At 54.7% G+C, this 22048-nt stretch overlaps 1 protein-coding gene across 1 annotated transcript in view; it reads left to right on the top strand.

Moving 5' to 3' along the window:
* PTPN3 (protein tyrosine phosphatase non-receptor type 3) overlaps nucleotides 1–22048 on the top strand; it is a 152963-nt gene that overhangs the window by 107124 nt on the left and 23791 nt on the right. The window contains exons 10-18 of the mRNA XM_013006811.2: nucleotides 1398–1461; nucleotides 2640–2812; nucleotides 4801–4935; nucleotides 7228–7404; nucleotides 14345–14531; nucleotides 14642–14719; nucleotides 15774–15830; nucleotides 16877–17033; nucleotides 19390–19550. Coding sequence (XP_012862265.2) covers nucleotides 1398–1461; nucleotides 2640–2812; nucleotides 4801–4935; nucleotides 7228–7404; nucleotides 14345–14531; nucleotides 14642–14719; nucleotides 15774–15830; nucleotides 16877–17033; nucleotides 19390–19550 — 1189 coding nt within the window. The remainder of the gene's footprint in view (nucleotides 1–1397; nucleotides 1462–2639; nucleotides 2813–4800; nucleotides 4936–7227; nucleotides 7405–14344; nucleotides 14532–14641; nucleotides 14720–15773; nucleotides 15831–16876; nucleotides 17034–19389; nucleotides 19551–22048) is intronic.

Here is a 22048-nt window from a genome sequence, read left to right as displayed (position 1 = left end):
CCATGCCAAGACTGCCGGGTACTTATTAGCCAGCTGTCCAGTCCCCTTGGTGGGCCACAAGCACCACATTTGCAAAGCCATTTGGTGGGAATGGCAGACTATCGCTAGAAGGGCTAAATCAGGTAATCCACTGAACCGCAGGGGCACCCCGAACTTCTCCCACAGTCAGTCCGTACCCACAGACCCCTTAACGGTCGCCCCCATAAGAACGACCCGGCATATTCTTCATCTCCAGGCAGGGCCGAAAGTAACCTTCGCTACGAAGGGTCCCTACAGACCACACACTCACTCGGCCCTCAAAAGAGTAACTTCCCGTCTCCCAGAAGGGCAACAAAAAAGAGGAAGTCGCTCGACAGACAGGTTAACACAGTGGCTGCGACAGCAGGCACAGCCCTCGCTCTGAGCTGGCACCGGTCCAGCCATGTTTCGTTGTGTTCTCACGCAGGGCTGCTGTGAGTCGGAACCAACTCTCCATCAGTCACTCGTAAAACTCACTTGTCCAGCAGTCCAACGCATTTGCCAGTCTAGACATCTTGATAACCATGGCTCCTCATTTAGTGTCCAGCGTCCCTGTATGTCATCAGCAGCACAGGCTCTGGTTGTGGCAGTGTGCCCTTCTTGTTAGTTCGTTCCACACGTTAGCCCTGTCTTGGTTTCAGCTTCAGAACTGAACCCGGAGGACCCACCTTCTCCCGGGAACTCTCATCCTAACCCCCCTGAACCGTCTCTAGACAGAGTCTGAGAATGGCAGTGTTCTCCCCACTGCCCTGATGACGCTATGGGAACATGGGTTTTGCAGTCATACAAGGCCAGAGCGTCACACCTTCTTAGTTAAATGATCTTGGGCACTTAGCGGCTATCGCTGAGTCTCCAAGCCCTTGTCTGAAAACTGGGTATCATGGTGAGGGACTTTTCATGATGGCTGCAAGGCTTCACCGGGGGATGCTTGTAAAGCTGCCAGTCAGGAGCCTGGTGCATAAAAGATGTTCAGTACAGGGTAGCTGTCCAATTATTAACACAGCTAGGAAGTGACAGGGCAAGGATGGGAGCCCCAGGCTGTCAGCTGCAATGGCTGTCCTCAGCCACCTGCCCAGGTCCACACCAGCTCACACAGCATGCCAGCCACCCAGAAGCGGCTGACGGCAAGTGGGGTATGTGGCTCCTTTCTTGCTCTTTAGACGCTAGAGTCTAGTCCACTGGCACTTAGTGGCACCGAGCTTTATTGTGCTGCTTGCTGTTGAGCTAAGACGGCGATGCTGCTCATTCCGACATCCCAGTCGATGCTAGGAGGCTGGGCGGCCCTGCCACCATGACTGGACCAGAGGGTAGGGCTTGAGAAGTCACAGCTCCACCCTGGCTGGTCACTGATGCGTTTTCGGCCTTTTGCCTTTGTGTAGGGTGAACATTCTGAAGATTTCTTTCAAGAGGAAAAAGTTCTTTATACATCAGCGGCAAAAACAGGTAAGTGACAGCCGCACCTCCTTTGTCCCTTGTGTTTTTGAGCCACTTTAGCTCTTCATTCTTTAAAGGAACCCTGGTGCCTAACCACTAGGTCAACCGCTAGGTCAGCAGCCTGTGCACTGGCGGCGGACGAGGCTTTCTGCTCCCTTAAGGATGTACAGCCTCGGAAACCCACAGGGGCGGTCGTCCTACCTGTCCTGAAAGGCCCAAACACTGTCTAGCCAGATAAGGAAATGCATCATTTAGAGAACGCCAGGCGCCCAAGTCCAGTTCTCTCTGTCGGAGCGCGCTCGCTCCTCCCTGCCTTTGAGTCAGCGCCGACTCGTGGGGACCCCTGTGAATCAGAATAGAACTGGGCTTTTTCCCTGATGTCCCCCCGACTTCAAAGGATTATCTGACCCCTGCTGGGCTGTAAAGGAGCCCTGTGGTGTAGTGGAGTCATCAGCAGTTCAAATCCACCAGCCACACCTGGGGAGAAAGGTGAGGCTCTCTGCTCTCATAAAGATTTGCAGCCATGGAAACCCAGTTCTACTCTGTCGCTATGAGTCAGCATCAGCTTGATGACTGTGGGTTTTGATTTGAGTTGACTGATGAGAAAAAGCTAAGTTCTTCAAGAGCGAGTTCCCCGGAGCTAAATCTTAAAAAAAAAAAAAAACCTGTATCTGATGATTTCAGATATAACCAACTTAGGAATTTAAGCAGACTTGAAATAAACTTGCTCATGAAGACCACTGATGATGTTAAAGAATTGATATTGGCCATTAATCACCTTGCCCATATGGTGTGGGCTTCAAGGAGCCCTGGTGATGCAGTGGGTTAGCTGCTAACCACAAGGTTAGTTGGTTGAGCCCACCCATTGTCTCCGAGGGAGAAAGGGCCAGTGTCTCCTTCGGTGAAGGTTGTAACCAAGAGGGCCCGTGGGGAAGTTCTGCTCCACCACCTGGGGTGGGTCAACGTGGGAATGGGCCTAAGTCTCCCAACAACAGCCATGATGAACTGATCCCTCTCTTGGGTTTTCTTATAAAGTCGGTTTGGAGCCCACAGGATTTGCAAGCCAGGGCCTCGTCTGTTGCACCTTCCCTCCGTGTCCCCAGTGAGGGCATGAATAATGGCAGGCAGGCAAGGCCTCGCTCCTACACCCTCACAGATGACGTCGCGGTTGTGTTTTTTCTTCCCAGACGGAATCCAGGGAACGTATCGTGTCCTTCAACATGTTAAATTACCGCTCTTGCAAAACCTTATGGAAATCCTGCGTGGAGCACCACACGTTCTTTCAGGCCAAGAAGCTGCTACCTCAGGAAAAGAATGTTCTGTCTCAGTACTGGGTGCTGGGCTCCAGGAACTCCCAAAAGTGAGTGTGTCAGAGGCATGGGCAAGACCAGTCTGAAGGTGCAGAGGCTGGCAGCTGGCCTGGCCCTGGTCACTGTGCAGGCAGTGTGCGGCGACGGCTCACTGCCATCACAGACAGCACCGCTTGGGCTCTCTGGGCCGTGCCCCTGGGCCAGCCCCTCCCGGTGTGTTTCACGGGAAAGTAAGTGCACAGCCACACACAAGTATGAAGGAGGCCAGGAGTGGAAAGAAAGAGCTTGGGAGTCTAACAAAGAACCTTGCTGGCGCAGTAGTGAAGTGCTCGGCTGCTAACCAAAGTCTAGCTTCTCACACCTACTCAGTGGACTTCACGGGTGGAAACATGACAATCTGCTTCCATCGAAGCTGCAGCCAAGAAAACCCAATGGGGGACACCACCCCCTCGGCCACCTGGGGTGACCATAACTCAAAATCAGCCAGTGACAACTAGCCACCGAGTCAGACGGCATTGGGGACAAACTCTCTTATCGTCATGAGGAGATAATTAGCTTGGTAGCCAGAGTGGCGGGTCTGAGTGTTTGCTTTGTACCAGTCACATTCCTTATGACACTTCACTCATAGGGTGATACCGCGGAGATGGCATTCGAAGTAGTTAATCACCCAAACCGTGAGAGAAAGGAACAGAGAAGTGCTTACGTTTGATGCGAATGGAAATGTACCGAGACTCTATACCAGCTAACCTTGTGCTTTATGTTTTACCTGTCTTTCTTGTTTTATTGACTGCAAAAAAACCTGCTAAGTTAGATAAGATGTAGCAGAAATTGTGTATCAAATTATTCTTCTAATGTCTAAATCATCCCCTTGCTTTTTAAAAAAAAAAAAAGAAATGATTTTCGAAAAATGCAGGGGGAACTGTAGCACACACCCTTGGAGCCACCCAGCTCGTTCCCCTTGCTCTGACCCCTGCTCCCTGTGAGTGGTAGGTCATCCCTGGGTGAAGCCATCGTGTCTGCTGAACTGCTAACGCAAAGGTGTGTGAGTGTGCCCCCGAGAAGAAAGCCGTGACAGTGCGTCGATCAATCACAGCTGAGCAAACAAACTGTGAAGCAATCCTGCTCTGCAGTACGGGGCACCAGGAGTCAGAGCCAATCCCGAAGCAGGTGGTGGTTTGGGCTGGTCTCTGGGGTAGAGCGGTCTCAGAGGACCCACCTTGGCGATGCTGCCATGAGCATCGTGAGCAGGAGGCGGCGGTGTGTCATCCTGCCAGTTAGTGCGCTGGCACCCCGAGAGCGCTGTGTGCGATCCTGGCTGTCTTGCATTGTGGCTTTTTTGTATGTTGGTTGGTTTGGGACCACAAGGCAATATGCAGAAGGTTTTTCGAAAACACTGAAGCGTCGTTTAAAAGTGAGGAATTCCAGAATGGACAGCGTTAACTCTGATCTGGCTTCAAATGCCGTTCTCTGAGAGAAGACTGGTTCTCTGGGTTTTCTAGCTCGCTAAGATTTGAGGTTTCTACTTACTCATAAGATTCCAAAGTAACCCTCCAAGTAGCACACTCGAAGCATGTAGCCTGAATAGAAACTTCTCTAATTTCCAAACTTATTCTTGGGTCCTTTCTCAAAGAGTCATCGTTGGTGTATAGCATAGGTCTGTGACCGGTATACTGACTGGCCCAGACACCGAGGGGGACAGCTGATGCTTACCTGCTCGTGCCAGAGGGGACAAAGGAAGATTTCCCCGAAGTTGCTTGAATTCGTTTCTTATTATTCCAAGTGCCTTCCAGTGCAGCACGGTGGTATTGCGTGCACGAGTGAGGACAGAATAGAGATGACATGTCCCGGATAAAAGCCGGGACAGACAGACATCGCTGTTGGCCTGCTTCTCTCTCCTGCCCGACCTTGGTTGGTGTCGCCCAGGGAAACCGCACGCTGGTCCGGGAAGGCGCCTGTGTAGATGGTTTCACCTGTGCCACGGGCCCTTTCGGGTGAAACACGGCAAGGTGCGAACGTGAACCTGTCCCTGGTTTTTCAGGTCCCTCAGCAACCAGTATTGCAAAAAGGTGATTGGCGGCATGGTGTGGAACCCAGCCACGTGGAGCTCGCTCTCGGTGGAGCATTTGGAAACCAAGAGCCTGCCTTCTCGGTCCCCGCCCATCACTCCCAACTGGTAGGTCCCCCTCCTCCTGCCCTGCTCACTGGTCAGCACTGCCGCTCCTGAGGATGGGAATGCAGCGGCCTGCATGCCTGCCTGCAGGCAGTCCATACTCTGCGCTTACCTTTGCATTGTAGGCTGCTGCACGCCGTCCACCCAAACCTTTTCTGAGGCGTGATGATGGGCTCGACTGGGAACTGCAGCGTGGGGGTGAACTGCCCTCTCTGGGCAGCTGAGCACAGGAGTTTGGGAAAGGCCCCGAGAAGCCCTGTGATCAAGAAGCACACGGGCTGCATTTCGTTTGATGTTCCTACTGACATCAGACCCGGGGGTGGGGTGGGGGGAGCTTCAGGACAAACTCAAAAAGGGGCAGGATGAAGGCCCACGAAGAGGGCCGTGGGACCCTCAGCGGCAGTAGCAGATGGACACAGGGGGCGGCCACCTGCCAACTGTTATGTCCATGGGCCCGGCTCGCAGGCAGAATGTGGCAGTTTGGCAGAGTAGGAAGGACACCGGGCTGCAGCTGAAACACCAGATTCAGATTTGGGCTCTCGTGTAAACTCCCAAGTTTCTCTCCTCCCCTCTGGTCTCAGCTTCCCCGCATATAGAACTGACATAGTAATGTGCAAGGGTTATCGTAAAAGCTGTGAAAAAGCTTCAAGTGACATGATTATCATTCTTTCACTATGCTGCTCCCCGCGCGAGGCCATTTCCCTGCGTGCCTCTGGGAAAGGCCAGGCCTTGGGAGAAGGGGAAACCTGGCCCCAGCTCCACACTGCAGGGAAAGTGGGGCGTTTGGGTTGTCACATCATAGAAAGGCTGGGCCTGCAGGTCCCCAGGCAGCAGCTCCCAGGGACAAAGGGACACTGAGCGCAGTGAAGAGAGGAGAGAGGCGCTCAGGACAGCGGTGCCCAGACTCTGTACTGGGCCCAGGGCCCCTGTTGGGGAAGGTGGTGGCATTTACAGTGCTGAAATATGACAAGGCTGAATTGGCATGTGTTTCGGTTCCCAAAATTTAGACACCTCATCCTGAAGTGGTGAAATTATACTCTCAGACAGCAGCTTCGTTCTTCTGGAAATATCTTAAACAGCCATGCCAGGAGCCCAAAGCGTAGGCCCCAGGACAGGAACCAGGAGAGCGGCGGCTGAGCTGGTGCCACACTCACAGCCTGGCGCAGTGGCGCTAATTATAGGTCCCCCCTGGAGAACCAGGAGCGCCTCTCTTCGGCTGCCTTAGACACGGTGGTATTGATTCCTGGGCCCGGGTGGAATGATAGCAATTACTCAGGCCCAGAAGACAGATAACAAACAAGGGAAGGTAGAAACAGAAAGGGGAAGGAGAATGTGGAGGAGCCACCACCCAGGGACTGCCCCAGGTGACCCCAGAGTCTTGCTGAATTCTCCGGAGCAGGTAGGGACAGCTGAGGCCCAGAGAAGGGACATGCTGTGTCTGAGGTCACGTGGCTACTGCTGCCATTGGCTTGTTCAAACCCAGCAGCCCCTCCAAGAGAGGGAGATGTGCCCGTCTCCTTCTGCAAAGATTGTCCACCTCGGAAACCCTCGGGGGGAGCTCTCCTCTGTCCTTGGGGTGGCTAAGAACCAGTATCACTCTGGTTAAAAAGCGTTGTTTCAAAGCACGCAAACATTCTCTCTGGTGTAGGGGAGATGCGCATGAAGAGTGGTGGTTGAAATAGAGATGGGGTTTTGTCAGTGGCACCTGAGCCCTGTATTTACACGGCGAGTGGCTCAGGCACACTGTCTGACCAGCAGTCAGCAGGGCCATCTGTGTCTTGAGAGCTTGAGTCTTCCCGGAAGAACTCACTCCAGACCCACACGCTTCCACTTCCCCGAGGGCGCACACCCGTCAGCCCTGCCCGCCTGTCGCGCTGGCACTGCCGTTCAGGGGCCACCTCACCTGACGGGTGGCATCGCCTTTCCTGAGCTCTGCTCCTCGTGTGGCCAGGGCTTCACCAGCTCGGGGCTCTGACAGGGGCAGTCAGGTCAGGTCATTCTGAGAACTATGAAGTTGCAAAGTTAGGCGACTGATGTCTTCCCCCCAAACCAAACTCACTACCATGACAAGGCTGACTTGTCTCGGCCCCCGGTGGGTTTTCTGAGCCTGTAACTGTTGACGGGAGTAGAAAGCCCAGACTTCCTCCTGCGGAGCGGCTGGTGGTTTCCAACTGTCCACAGTCATCGGGCAGATCGCAGCCCAACGCGTCACCACTGCGCCACCAGGGCTCCCGGCGGCTGTTGTAAGACATTTTACACGGCGTTTGCTTCTGTTTCCATGCCACCCGCCCCCAGGCGAAGCCCCCGGCTCCGGCACGAGCTTCGCAAGCCACGGCACTCTTCGGCAGACAACCTCGCCCACGAGATGACGTACGTTACGGAGACAGAAGACGTCTTCTACACATACAAGGGCTCCCTGTCCCCAAAGGACAGCGACTGCGAGGCCTCCCAGGACCGAAGCCCCCACCGAGAGTAAGGGGCTCGCGCAGTTGTCTGTCTGTGTGTCCGCTGCTTTGGCTCGGGGGACTTTGGCAGACCCAGGTCCCCTCAGAGAGGCATCAAGGGCCCGGGCTTGCCTCTGGCTGGCCCCGTAGCTCTGCCAGGGTCAGCGCACAGCCAGACCCCACGTCCCTCCTGGAGACAGCCTGTGCGCCCGGTGTCCAGCGCATGGACTTTGTTTGCCTACAGACAAGAGCAGCTTCTTGCGAATCTCTCGGGTGGTCGGCTCCTCAGCCTGGGTCTCGTATTGGAGAGCTCTGGCTCTAGGGCCATGTTGACTCTGTCATTTCTCAAGGGTCTGTGGCATTTCAGGGCTCTGCAGCTCTCACCTGTCTCCTCAGTAAGCTTCTCGGAATCAGTGTACCCATGCGGCATTTTCTTTCTTCTTCTTCTTCTTCTTTTTTTTTAAGCGGGAGAGCATTTCTAGAACGTCACTTCTGCCTTGGTTTGAAATTTGCCAAGGACCGTTTGCATTCCATTCTTTAGTGTCCCCTCTCTTCTTTCCCTGGATGACAAATGGCTCTGCTCAAGGCCAGGGGGGATCTGTCTCTCTGGCGGAGGGTTTTGCTCTGATCCTGCGGTAAGATGTGTCTCATCTGCCAGTTCTTTCTTTGGCCGGCATCACCAGGGGACCCAGAACTGCATGTCAAGCTCACTGCATCGGCTTCTCGGAGCCCCGCTCCTGATGCAGTCTCGTCTCTTTGTTTGCCTTTATGTTTCCTTACGTTTTACCAAATCCAGTTCTCCCCTACCTCAGAGCCCTTGAGTACCTTTAAGGATGAGCTATCTTGAGTTTCATCCAAAGCAGACGAGGTAGAGATCATAAATATGTTGACAGTATAAGCCAAAATGTGTTTTTAAATAAGGTTGCAACTAGTAGTACTCATTGTGTACCCAGTCTGTCAAGTCCCACACTTGGTCCCAAATATAGACACAATGCCTCCCTAAGAGCAGACGGTGAGTAAGAATGCTGGCACAGTATTTCACCTGTCAGCGCCGGTCACTCCAGTTCCTGGGCTTAAAGCATGAAACACAGCTTGCTCATCCTGGCGGCATTTACAGGTGAACTGCAAATCTCCCTTCCCTCTGGGGTGTGAGTTTACTAGCCCCACTGTGTCCCCAACCACCGCAACTATGGCTTCCAGCACCACTGTGTTCTGAACGCCCCCGGTTACACAAAGCAAGGGTGGAGACGAAAGCCACTGTGTGTCTAGGCTCTGTCCTGCGGGGGAAAGAGGTAGGCCGAAAGACCTCCCTCGCTCGTCTCTGATGACTAGCCTTCCCACTCTGGTCAGCACACACCGAACGCAATGGTAGGGCCTCAGGGCCCTCCCTACCTAGCACAGTCTCCTCTAGCCAGGCCTGGCGATTCAAACTTTGATTCCTTAGAGTTAGATGTTAAAATTCCATTTCTCAATGACGCCGGCCTCTACCTGTGGCCCGTGGCTGCCCCGTTGACCAGCACAGAATCAGACATTGCAGGAAGTACCACAGACCACACGTGTCTGGACTCAGGGCCCGGCATGCCTGCAAGTGAAAGGACATTTCTCAAAAGGAAACAGCGTGTGTGGGAGTTGGGAGCATAAGCTAGCTTGCAGGATGGGCAGTTCCAGCCCCCACCTCACCCCACCCACCGCCCAGTCTGGGCTGACTGACTTCGGAGAGCCCTGAGGCCCAGTAGAGGATAGATGTGTCTTTCCAGTGATGCATGGACATCCCGGAGTCCCTTGGACCTGGAAGAGGGAGTGGGGCTGCAGTTGGTTAGGCTTTTGACTGCCAGTCAAAGGCTTGGTGGCTGCAGTTCACTCAGAGGCTCACAAGAAGGCCTAACGATCTATCTCTAATAAATCAGCCGTCGAAAAGCCATGTGGGGCGGAGTTCTACTCTGACACGTGTGGGGTCACCATGGCGCAGAGTCAATTGATGGCCACTGGTTTTATGGGCCTATTATAGGAGACCTGATGACACATTGGGCTGCTAAGCACAAGGTCACCAGTTCAAAACTACCATCCGCTCCGAGGGAGAAAGATGACGCTTTCTCCTCCTGTAAAGTATTATAGTCTCAGAAACCCACCGGGGCGGTTCTACCCTGCCTGTAGGCTCGCCAGGAGTCAGAATGGACTCCTTGCAGTGAGTCGGGAGTCAAGGAGTGCCTCCCTCTGTACTCCCAGCAGTACACCCTTTCAACCCCCCACTGCTGGCCCTAGAGGGAGCACGGAAGGGAGTTTGAAGCCCAAGCCTCGTTCAAGCCACCAGGTCAGCTGGGTAGGCAGTACCTGAGCCGCCCTTAGAGTGGCGCTGTCACAGCGTGAGGCTCAGGCACTTTTGGAAGAAAGGTTTAGGAATTGGAGGGCTTGAGAAGCCTAGTTACTTGCCTGTCTCCTACATCTGGGGACTCCCCCACCCTGTGCTCTGCAGCTGCAGCAGGGGATGACGGTGCTTCCCAGACTTCCGTGCCTGAGCTTCCAGCCACGTGAGATTGTTTACATTGAAACGGGTTAAAATTAGATCACATTGAAAATGGACTTCTTCCTCAGGTTCTGTGTAAGGGAGCTCTGGCCCGGCCTGACCCACCCGGCCCCTCCACAGCAGCAAACATTGATTTCCATTTGGAACGCCTCTGTGAAAATGTGTCTCCCTGGGGCACATTTTACTCTGCAGCTAAAATAGTCCTTAACGGAGATCTCTAGGCATGCCCTTCCTCGCCATGGCTTCGCCAGGTGCATTGACAATAGACATCTCACAGCATGACCTGGCGCAGCCTGGCCAGGGAACACACATCTGTGCTTTGCAAGTGGGGAGCACAGCTCGGAGGCTGGCATCCTGACCACGCCAGCTGGTGGGGCCTCTTCCTGCCTGCAGAGAAGCCTCCTCCTGCTGGGTCTTCCTGGGCAGGCCAGCCTCTCCCTGAGAGCCTGGGTCCCCACCGCTGCCCGAGGCACGAAAGAAGGAAACTTGTCTTTGCTCGGCAGGGAAGCCTGTGCTGGGTCTCGAGCGCATATTTGCAAAATGTTTAAGAAATGTTTGACATGTTTTCTACAGCAGATTTGTGTGAAGAGGCTAAAAGAAATGTCAGAGAAATCAGATGCATAATCTGGAGAGGGCGGGGTGGGGGGGGCACTCCTTTTAGAAGCACTCAGTGTAATGTTCTGTGCCCATCTCTGAAAGAAGGGAGGAAGGAAGAACACAGGCCTGGCTCTGAACCAGAGTGGCATTCTGAAGAGGATCGCAGTGCATGAGTCACTCGCCGGCTCGGCTCATATTTATAGCAGCGCAGCCACGTTTATGATTATAGTTCTGAGGCCTTGGCAGCTTGCTTTGTGCCCAAAGTAGGCCGTCTTCTTTGGTGACTTCTATGGCTCTGGCATCCGCTTGGTTCCTTTTCTCCCTTCAGACCCAAGACCAAATCCTACGGAGAAAAAAGCTTCCTCCATTGCAAGGCAGCCCCCACCATCCCGGGCCTAGGGAAAGCATGGGGTGGAGAGGGTGGCGGGGAGGAGTCCTCTTAAGAAGAAATAAAAAACTGGCAGAGCAAAAACTAGAGGAAGCAACTCTGAGGACAGATAAGGATTGTACCTGGAAGTCACTTCTGGTCACGGTTTTGGTGGGTCCCCTCCGGGGGAGTGTTGGGGCTTCAAATCATCCTGCCTAATAACTCCTTAGTTGCTAATTTGTTTGCCCCTTAATCCAGAGCCTGCCTTGTTCCATGAGATTGGGAGCAGCTGTCGCTGCTGTCCTTCCTCAGAAGGAGCCTTGGGGACCCCCTTCTTCAACCCTGACGGTGGAGGAGGTTCCCTGGGCATCCTCCTTATCCTTATCCAATTATTATGCTGATAACCCAGGGCCCAGGAACACTGCCAGTGACAAAGGGCTCCCGTCCAGTATGGCAGCCGATTCCGTATCGCTCAGTTGTCCAGTGTTGTTCCCTAGCTGTGCGGAAGTCTCCTTGGGATGCTGGGCCAGCGTGAGCATCACCCATCCAAAACGCCCGGCTGCAAGAACAAGGCGAATGCAGCCTGTGTCCAGTCCCACCTGCCGACCTGGTCGTGATGAAACGACTCCGGCGCCTCAGCCACCCCCATCCCTTCTCACACTCAGTCACCAGCCTCTGCTGTGCCCCAGTGGCTTCCTGAGCTGCTTGTGGGAGAGCACTCCTACGCCATCTGGGCATCTCCCGCAGAGGCCAGCAGCCGGGGGGAATTGCAATAAGAGTTTGTACGTGTTGTGTCTCTTAAACCTGTCTATATTTCTACTTGGTTGGGGCCCACTGGCATGTGAGCAACGGACAGATATACCTTAAGCCCAAACTCAACCCAAGCATGACCCAGCATCCAGGTCCCTTCTTCATGTCCAGCCTCCGGCTCCTCCTCCATCTCCGCCAGTGGGACCACCCTTTGAATGGGATCCGGTTTGCACCTGTTGGGACACGTCAGCCATCCTTGGCTGCTCCTTCAACCTCAGCCATTCTTGACTCGCCTCCCTCATCTCCCATGTCATCTTGCTAATTCCTTCTTGAAAGCATCTCTTCCTTAGCTCCCAGGTTCGCCACCATTGTCTCTTGCTCAACCAGGGGCAGTGGCTTTGAACTGCCCCCCTTGTCTTTGCCGCCTTCTTATTGCTCCGCCTTAGTTGATGTCTTCCTCGTCGGCCTGTCCGTCCACCACACTGAGCAGCAAGGACAGCCATCCCAAAGTAACCTTTATGTAGAAAGGACGTGTGGGTATATAAGGGCCTGGTGTATATTCCCTTTAGTACTGTGGGGGGGCTGTCTCACCTAGACCATTGACTTCTTTATTGACAAATGAAAAGACTTTAAAGCCTGAGATGATGAAACCCACAAATTCAAGGTACTGTGCACGGTTTAAAATTTTTGTTTTTACAATTGTATAATCAATCTACCCAAATTCTTTAATATTACAATTATAGTGAAATTGTATTTCACTATAATATAGTGAAGTCTATTTCCATCTACTTTGTTCACTTGCATCCTTGTTTAAATGCCACTCACCCTTCCCCACACTGACTCCCTTCGCCTTCTTCCAAACGTTCCAAGGACTGAGACTCCTTTGGCCACAAGTAGCGCCCCTGTCAGAGCCTGCAGGTGCTGCTTGCAACTATGAAAGGTTCAGGCCCCTCTGCCACTAGGCGGCGCCCTTGTAAACAACAAATTGCTCCAGTTGTCGAACTTGGAGGACGTTTTTTAAAGTATCCTTTTAAGTAAATTAAAGTCTTATTTCCCATCTGAAAATGTCCCACTCGCTCCAGAATACCCTCTCACGGAAATCTCTTTGCATCCCAAACACCCTCTCTCTCATAGTTGAGCATTGCAGCCTTTAGCAACGTTCAGACCTTAAAGCCAAACTATTCTTGCTTATAGCTATGTGTCTATCTTTGTTAACCAGTAAGGTGTGTCCTTCGTATAAGTGGCTAGTGGGTTTGAACCGGTAACATTGTGGTTGTCAGCTGAGCACAGAACCTGGCACCCCACCAGGGCTCCTCGACTTGCTCCACGGCAGTGAGTTTGTGGGCTTAGAGGCAGGGGGTGGGCAGTCTTAGGAGCAGACTTAGGGGGGCCCAGATGGGGCAGAGGTGTTCCGGAGCACACGTCCGTCGGGCTCCTACCCCTTCAGTGAAGGGGTCTGGGAGCTTGGACATGCCTCCGTTTCCTCAGCTGTGAATGGAGCTGGACCAGGTGGCTGCAGAGCTCTGCGGGGGTCTGATGGCCATGATGGTCTAAGACGGCGCCATACAGTGGAACTCTCTGGGCTGATGGGAGCATCCTGCCCCAAGTGTCTAGTACGGGTGCCACAAGCCACATGCGGCAATTGAGCATCCGAAATGTGGCAGATGTGGCCGGAGAGCTAGCCGTGTGATGTGATTATTTAAAATGACCGATAGCTCCCGTGTTGGGCGGTGTAGCACTAATTCATAGCACGGCTCAGACGTCCGGAAGACAGTGAGGGTGGCCAGGGACCGGGCCGCTATCTGGGGGTCCCTGTGCTTCGAAACCCACCCAACGGCACCTAACGTGACAACACCATAGAGTAGAAGGGGCTCCCTTGAGGGAACAAACAATTCACACACAGAGCTGCTAACCAAAGGATCCCCAATCCAAGACCACACAGAGAGAGGTTCCTGGGAAGAGAGGCCTAAAGGTCTCTGAGGGAACTTCCAGAAGTTCACGGAATGATCCCGTTACCTCACTGGCCCATTTTCCCACAAGCATTTTTGTTTGGCTTTCGTAATCCCCCTCCCTGGTCTTTTGAAATACTGACTGTCCAACCCCCTGTGGAGCACAGTTCTACACCGACGGGGTTGCCACGAGTCGGGATCAAATCCCCAGCCCCTGGTTGATGGCTTAGATGAAGGCAAAGACGACATGGTCTCCGTGGGAGCAAGTGCCCACGGGCAGGCAGGAAACCCAAAGGAGGAAGGCTACAGACGGTTCCGAGCAAGTATAGTAGCCACATGTCCTTTGCTTAGCTGAGAGCCTAGACCGCAGGGCTATCAGCAGGAATGAGGGGGGAAGAAAAAGGTTCCCGAAGGCACAGCAACACGGGCACCTGGTGGAACATACCTGGCAGAGCCCAGGTCAGTAGTTAAACCACCTGTCGCTGGACACACGCCTCTGCTGCCCCTCGGATGCAAAGGAAAGGGAGATGAGCCTACAGCTTGCCTCCTCCCTGCCCTTCCCCCCAAACCACAGGTGATGATGCTGCGGCCGGCCGGGCAAGGGGAAGGGAGGCCAATGTACAGCCCTGTGGTTGAACTTTGGGCCCTCTAAGGTTTTTATTATAGGGGAGGGGGGACGCTGGACAACCCTTGAGATGCCGAAGCCCAGCACTCTGTGATGTTTGCGCTGATGAAAAATGAAGCCCGTCATTGAAACATGTCCTCCTTCCCCTTGATGAAGGAGTCTATCCGAGAGCAACCCAGCACAAAGCTGCCTGACCCAGAAGTCATCCAGTTCTGTGTCTCCGTCTTCAAATGCTCCAGGCTCCTGCTCTCCAGATGGCGTCGACCAGCAGTTCTTGGAGGACTACAACAGGGTGACCACAGGGGGCTCCGCCGAGGACTCCAGCCAGTACTACTTCGACAAGGTGAGCCCGCAGATGGTGAGCGCAGGGGGGGGGGCCCTCAAAGAGGAAAACAGGACCATCCTCAGCCAGAGAGACCAGCGTCGTAACTGACCACTTCCCGCGTTTTCCAGTATGACGACGACAACGGCTACTTACTCTTGATCCGTATCACACCGGACGAAGATGGGAGATTTGGTTTCAACCTTAAGGTGTGTTGATCAGGAATCCTCGTGCTTGGAAACAGTCTTTAGATGACTTGTTTTCCGTTAGAAGTGGGCCACGCATGCAGGCTACGTAAGGCGGTGGGCTCACCCTTCCTAACGGGGGTCTGTTCTGTGGCTGTGGCAGCTGCCTCATCCCGGGGGTGGCTCAGTGCCTGGTCCCCTACAGAGGTACTTGCTTTCTGTCTCCTTGCCGCCGACACCTTCTAATATACTGTGACATCAGTATTTGTAGGCCCACTTTCCAGATGACTACGGAGGCTTAGGGAGGCTAGGTACACTGTTAGCCAGCAGCTCAGCCCCCGAAGATGGCTTACTCTAACCCAACAGACTTGAGAGCCCGCAACACAGCTAAAGCTGCTGTCCCCGTCACCTCCCCCCTTGGCATGCTCTCGGGCTCAGCGCTCTCTGTAGAATGCAGCCAGGTGTTCTCGGGACACAGCTGCACTCATCCATTGACAGGTACTCTCATCGTGGCTGCTCTTGCACCACAGGGGCCAAAGTGCTTGGCTAACAAGGCCTCTGACCTACAATACAGACTGACAGATGAGCCGGCCCGCTGCAGAAAAAGCGGACGGACACTCCTGCTCAAGGGCTGTTGGTCTGGGGTTGCCCATCCCCAAGCTGCCACTGCTCACAGTGCCCAGAAATCCCAGCTAAAGACCTTCCCTCGGAGGGGTGGGTGGGGAAGCTTTTCCCAAGGACCTGCCCTCCCCGGGAAAGCTCCTTGTCTAGCAGCACGTAGAAGGTGCGGCACTTGGGGGCCTTCCCTGGGGTATTTGCACGTTAGCCAGGGGCCTGGTGCTCGCGACTGGCACCCCTAGTGCGGAGCATCTGAGGGGCAAGGGGCAAGGCTTCAGAGCCGACTCCACACTGCTGCAGCCTGCCTGGCCATGCTTCTGGCAGGTGGATCGAGTGATGAGGACGAGGCAGCGGGCCAGCGTCTCTTGCGGGCATGCAGGGAGGAGCCGCTCGGCTGATGTCGGTGCTTCTGTGTCGTTGTGAATTGCAGTGTTGTTCATGTTTGCTATGCGTTCCCCAGGGAGGAGTGGATCAGAAGATGCCTCTTGTGGTGTCCAGGATAAACCCAGAGTCCCCTGTAAGTAGACATGGCCGTCGTCACTGCCCTTGCCACCACACAGCCTCCTGGATCCTGCCTCTGCTGCCAGCAGCAGACCGGGCGGAAGGGGCAGGATGCTGTGTTTCCTGGGACCTGCCTGGTGCTGCACCTGGCCTTGGTGCTTGTGACAAATGCAGACTCTTGAGCCCATTCCGGACCCACCCACTCAGCTTCTCAACAAGCCCCCACCCCCGGGTGACATGCGTGCCCCTTGGTTTGGGGCGAGCGGATCAAGAGAAGAAAGTTGGGGCCTGCCCACTCTGCGTGGGACATGAGCCCTGTCTGTGGGCACCCCACCATCCCTACTCCCCCACCCTCACGTCTCTGTGTACATCTAAAGCATGAGCACCTCCAAGAGGCGCAGCGCCTCCTCAGAAGAAGCCGGGTGACTAGAGAGAGCCTGGTGTCTGGAACCCAGAGCTGCTCTGAGGAGCGAGAGGAGGCGGTCTGCTTCTGTCCAGCTTGACGGCCTGGCACACCCGTGGGGCGGCTCTCCTCTGTCCTGTAGGCTCCTGAATCAACCCAATGGTTTCACTTGGCTGCAAAGCCTAGGAGACCCTGTGGGGCAGCTCTGCTCCACCCGGTCAGGTTGCCCAGAGTTGGCATCGACTTCCGGGCAGTGGGCTTGGGTGCCTCCTTGGGGTCTCCAGGGGCTCAAAGCAGGGGGTTCATTTTTCTTACTGCTTGAGGCCTCTGTGAGTTCAGTAGGTGGAGGCACTATCATGGGCAGCTCATGTCCCAGGGATGCCTCCAGAAACACAAGCCGGGGAAGCAACAGGCGTGACTGCAGTGAGAACGACTCACTGAGACCTTCCCTGCTGGCAGTCTGAGCGGTGATTCTGCACGGTCCCGCGGCCAGCTACCCCCTTCACCCCACAGCAGCAATAAAAATAACGGCAGCGAGGCCCGAGGGAGAGCAGGGCCTCCAGCGCGGTCTCCAGTGTCTGGGACCAGAGCATGGCAGCGGGCTCCCCACGGGGATGACGCTATGGTAACCGAGGCCACCCCCCCTGCCCTCCACACAGGCAGATACCTGCATTCCAAAGCTGAATGAAGGGGATCAAATTGTGCTGATCAATGGCCGGGACATCTCGGAACACACCCATGACCAGGTGGTGATGTTCATCAAGGCCAGTAGGGAGTCCCACACGAGGGAGCTGGCGCTGGTCATCAGGAGGAAAGGTAACGGCGGAGTGTGTGTGTGTGAGAGAGAGAGAGAGAGAGCTGGCTTTAGCTGGCACTCATTCTGTGTTTTCAACATGTTGGATCTGTCACCAACACTTAAGATCAACAATTTCGACATAAACACTTGGATGTCTGGCTACTCACGTGAAATTTTAGAACTCTTTGCCGACTTGGCCCCCAGACCCCTGTGGCCAGCCCTGGCTTGTCAGCACCCGCCACCTCCTGGAACCGGCCTGGCCCAGTCATAGGGTCGGAGCAGCCTGGCCCTGCAGATCTGGGGCTGTTCAGAAGGCAGTCACAAGAGCCGCCTGGCCCGTCACCGCCTCGCCGCCTCATACAGGGTGAGGGAGTTCCGGAAAGTTCTGGCTAGGCTTCTAGTTCCTCAGGTGTGAGATGAGGGAACTCAGGAATGATGGGTGTGAAGTCATCCTGGTGCTCAACCGCACCCAGAATGCCTCCAGAGGCAGGGGAGCCAATCGAAGGACACGCTCCGCCCCAACTGTGACTGGCTGCTGTCACTGTTATGAGATCAGAGGCTAGCTGTACACTATTGCCGGTACGTGGGGCATGCCTGCCCTGCTCGCTCCCTGAGGCTGGGTGTTCTGGGCCTCAGCATAGACACAGCCCATTACCGGGAGCTCATGCTTGCTGTCTGTTGCCAGTGGAGTCAGCTCTGGGACCACCCCCTCCGTGAGGCTCTGACTGACCTGTGTGCATCCTGCCCCACGCCCATCCACCTCCCCAGCGCTGGGAAGCCTGCACTCCGGGCTCAGCATGCAGCAGATGCCTTGGGGGGTGTCAGTGGCATACCTTCAGGGGCTGGCAGGGTCACTCACCTGTGTTCTTCAGTTCTTCCCTAAAGGAGCCCTGGTGGTACAGTAGGGTGAGGTGCTCACCGCACAGTTAGTGGTTCAAACCCACTAGTTGCTTCTTAGGAAAGAGATAAGTTTGTGTTCCTTCAAAGATTGACAGCTCTGAAAACTCTATGGGGCAGTTGTACGCTGTCCTGCAGAGTCACTGTGGGTCTGAATTGACCTGACAGCAATGGGGTTTGGGGGGAAAAAACCTAGTCACAGAGGGGTTGAGGTGTCCCGCTGCTGAGTGACTGGTAAGGTCTCCGATTTGTAAGGCTGGGGGGATACTAACGGCTGGGAGGTACCCACTTCTTAGACATGAACACACCCGGTGACCACTGGGAGTCTCTTGAGTCTGCAGGACAGCACCGGCGAGGCAGGGAGGCCATTCTGGCCTGGAGTGACCGTGCTGGGTAGAGCTGGTAGAGCTGAAAGGATGATGCCACTGGGCTACTAGCAAGATGACTTTAAGCAAACAGTGAGTTGATTTGAAGAAGCCCTGATAAGGGAGCCCTAGCAGAGAGAGTAGCGGCTAGCACAGGAATCACAGAGGCAGCCGCAGAAGAGCCCACGCTCGTCTGAGAACCACGGTGCTCTGGGAGGAGTGAGGCCCCCAAGCTCTGTCCGACACGTGGGAAATCCCATCTCCCACCGTGACCAGCAGAGGCGGTCACTTTGGGCACAGGGCCAGCCCTGAGAGTCACTTCCCTGAGGAAACTGAGTCAGAGTGTCACGTGGATGTGAGGACAACTGATTGAGAACGGCCGGAAGAAGTCCGTTCAGCCTGGTGTTCGTTTCCCTTCTTCCGCGGTGTCCTGAGGGCAGTAGGGAGCCATTGAAGGTACTTGAGCAAGGGAGGGCCTTCCCTTGCTGAGCGGAAAGGAAAAACGTCGCGCTATCCTCCCAGAGGTTCCAGTTTGGGAAGTAGGAGAAGGAAGGGAGAGGAGACAGGCAGGCATTGGGTGAGCACCCTGGAGGGCAGGTGCACAGGGTCTCCGTGTTGGTTCCCACCCTCACTGAGTTTGATGTGAAGTTGAGTTGAGGCTCAGAGGTGTTCACTGGAGAGCCTCCCACGGGGAAATTGAACGCTCAGATCCCGATGAGGCTCGGAGAGGCCATCAGACGTCCCACGGATGCCCTGGGAAATAGCCCTTTTAAGGAGCAGATGCTAAGGGGCCCACGTAGGGGCTGGGGTGGCGGCTAGGACAGCCCTGTCAGAGAGAGCCAAGAGGTAAAACAGATTTTCTTTAAACAGTCTTCGCCCTCTCCCTTCCCTGTGCCCCAAACCACCGTCCCAAACCAGCCGGCAGGATCCACCTGTCACTTTGTGTCTTTAGCACGCATTCAATCATTCAACGAGAAGCGGTGTCTTTGGTGGGATCGTCTAATAAGATGCTGGCGCGCGCAGGTGTCGCAAGCGCAAACTCTTTGCAGGAGCACGCTCCAGTCCTCGAGGCTGCTGTCCCACGAGCCAGACTCGCGTGCCTTGTCCTTTGCAGATGTCTACTCACTGGCTGACCTCAAGTCTGAAGACGAACTGAGTCAGCTCTTCCCCGAGACCATTCTCCCTGCGTGCACGGAGGGTGGGGACACGCTAGAGGGAGCCATGGAACAGCTGAGGAAAGGCCTGCAAAGCGGGACGCTGCTGATCCAGTTTGAGGTAAGACTCTCCTCCTCCTCCTGGAGCCCCGGGAAGTCCTGCTTTCCCTGGCCGGGCCGCGTCCACAAGGCCAGTGGGCACCTGATCACAGCTGTGCCCAAGGGAACAACAGAGGGCCCAATCGGAGCGCGAGACACCTCATTCCCTGGGGTCAGAGGGGTTGTCTGAGTGACAGACTTAAGAGCCGGGTGAGTCTGTCCCCTGAGGCCGCCCTCGGGACCCGGGAAGCTGCACAGTGAGTGACCTAAGGAAGCAGGATGGGGCAGCCGCCCGTCACACAACTCTGCCTCCCCCATGGCTGCAGCCACACTCTGTAGTCAAGGAGAGACAGGTCAGGAACGGAGGAGGAGGGACTGAGCGCAGACAGCTGCCAACACAAATGCTTAAAGCCTGGGAGCCACAGAAGATCATGGCCAGGTGGTGTCTGAGCACCCGAGGGGCGGCAGTGGGGCCTGAGCTCCCACCCCACCGGCCACACCTGAGGATTTGGAGCAGTGGAGGCATCCCAGCCTCTGCTTCCTAGTCCCCGGAACCTCTGTGCACGTGAATAGGAACCAAAGGCGGGCCCTTCCTCCCAGGAGGCTCCTGAACCCCACAGGTTGGAGGCCCCTGACAGAGGCACACCTGCGCGGTTTGTGAGAAAGGCACAGGAAGCAACCAGACCCAGCCACGACATGTGGTCCATGCCCTGGACTGCAGATGGATGCAGAAAAACAGGAGCCAGTGACCGTCAAGCATCGTGGAGTATGCTTGACATAGAGCCATGAGAGAGAGCGAAGTTTCCTTCGTAACCATCTAAAGAAGAGAAATGTAAACCGGGCCTACTATTAGAACAACACTGGAAACCAAAACACCCACAAATGGAAGGTGCAGGTAATAATTGACAGGGAGGGAAATCAATAGGGAGTCTGACATTTTTCATCACCTTCCTTGACAGATAATACAGATAAAAAGTAATCTGGGGGGAAATGAGGCTTGATGGCTCAGTGCTTAGGCACTAGACTGCTAGCCCAAAGGTCTGTGGGTCAAACCCTCCAGTTGATCCTATCTGACCATCAGCCCCCGTGAAGCTGGCACCTGGGAAACTGGGATCCTTCCACGTGGCCCAGCAGGCTGGCTGTGAGTCCTAATGAACCGATGGTGTACAACAATGGCTGTACAACCTAATGAACCGATGGTGTACAACAATGGCTGTGACGTTTTGTGGAAATGAAATGATGAGCAGTTGCTAGTTATATACTGAGAATTATATCCGACAAACAGGAATGTCCCATGTGAGTGGCCCGCCGGCAGGCTAGGCAAGCTTAACATTTAAAGAAAATGCAGAGATCCTGTTCGCTGGCCCAGCAATGCAAAACAAGTTCAAAATCAAAGTAGACACTGTAAACAGTAAAGCTCATGAAGCTTTTTTTACAGCACTCTTCAAATTCATTGCAACAGTCAACCCTAAACTCAATACCGTCGAGTCGGTGCTACCTCATAGGTTTCTGAGACTGGAACCCTTTGTTTGCCGGTGTAGAAAGCCCAGTGTTTCTCCCTTGGAACTGCTGGTGGTTTCGAACTGCCGACCAAGTGGATCGCAGCCCAGCGTGTAACCACTGCACCAGCAGGGCTCCTAATTGAAACAACAGGAACATAAAAATCAGCCGCAGAATCACCCATTACACGCTCTTTTTGGTGTTGGTGGGGACCTGAGGGGTGAGCGGCACCGGGAGAAGAGCCATTCTCCATGCGGCAGGTCGGCACTCGGTGTCCGGTGTGTGCCTGGTGCTGGGCCAGGAGCAGGAGTGTGAGCAGGAAAGGGAGGTGGGGGGCTCTGACCCAAGGAGCTTGCCCCTTGACTTCATATATTTGGAAAGATGTCATGAGTCCCAGAAACAAGACCAGGGTACTATAGGATTTTTTGACATGGAACGTCAGTGCGTCACACTGTGGTAGCTCGACGGTTCCATCAGTATTTCAAAGACCAGCAGGGCCATCCATGGTGAGCAGGTTTCAACAGAGCTTCCAGACTGAGACAGACTAGTAAGAAAGATCTGGTAATCTATTTCTGAAATAACCAGTGGAGCCCTCGTGAATGACAGTAGAATACTGCCCAGGAGAGACCTGGCAGCTGGGACCCTGAGGTTGGAAGTCCCTCGTGCACGGTGCCCACACCAGGGATGGAGGTGAATGGTGCAGGAGCGGGCGGCGCTTCCTCCTTTGGCACAGGTGGTTGCCATGCCATGCACTAGAGCTGGCCCAGTGGCGACTAACAGCATGTTTTTTGGAACCAGAGTTGGAGGAGGACGGGAGGGAGGAGAGATTCAGGAGATCCTCTTGGGTGACATGTCGGATGGAGAAGGACCAACCAACTCATTCCTATCAAGTCAGTACCAACTCCTAGCAACCCAAAGAGCACAGTAGAAATGCCCCGGCAGCTTCCGAGACTGCATTTTGTGTGTGTGTGTGTGTCTTTATGGGTGTAGAAAGCTCGCTGGTGGTTTTAAATTGAGGAC

This window comes from Echinops telfairi, unplaced genomic scaffold (assembly GCF_000313985.2).
Source record: "Echinops telfairi isolate 266 unplaced genomic scaffold, ASM31398v2 ScPeMD7_7410;HRSCAF=8448, whole genome shotgun sequence".
NCBI classification, from domain to species: domain Eukaryota; kingdom Metazoa; phylum Chordata; class Mammalia; order Afrosoricida; family Tenrecidae; genus Echinops; species Echinops telfairi.
The sequence above is the reverse complement of the archived record's forward strand: the minus strand, read 5'-3'. Positions and strand labels throughout refer to the sequence as shown.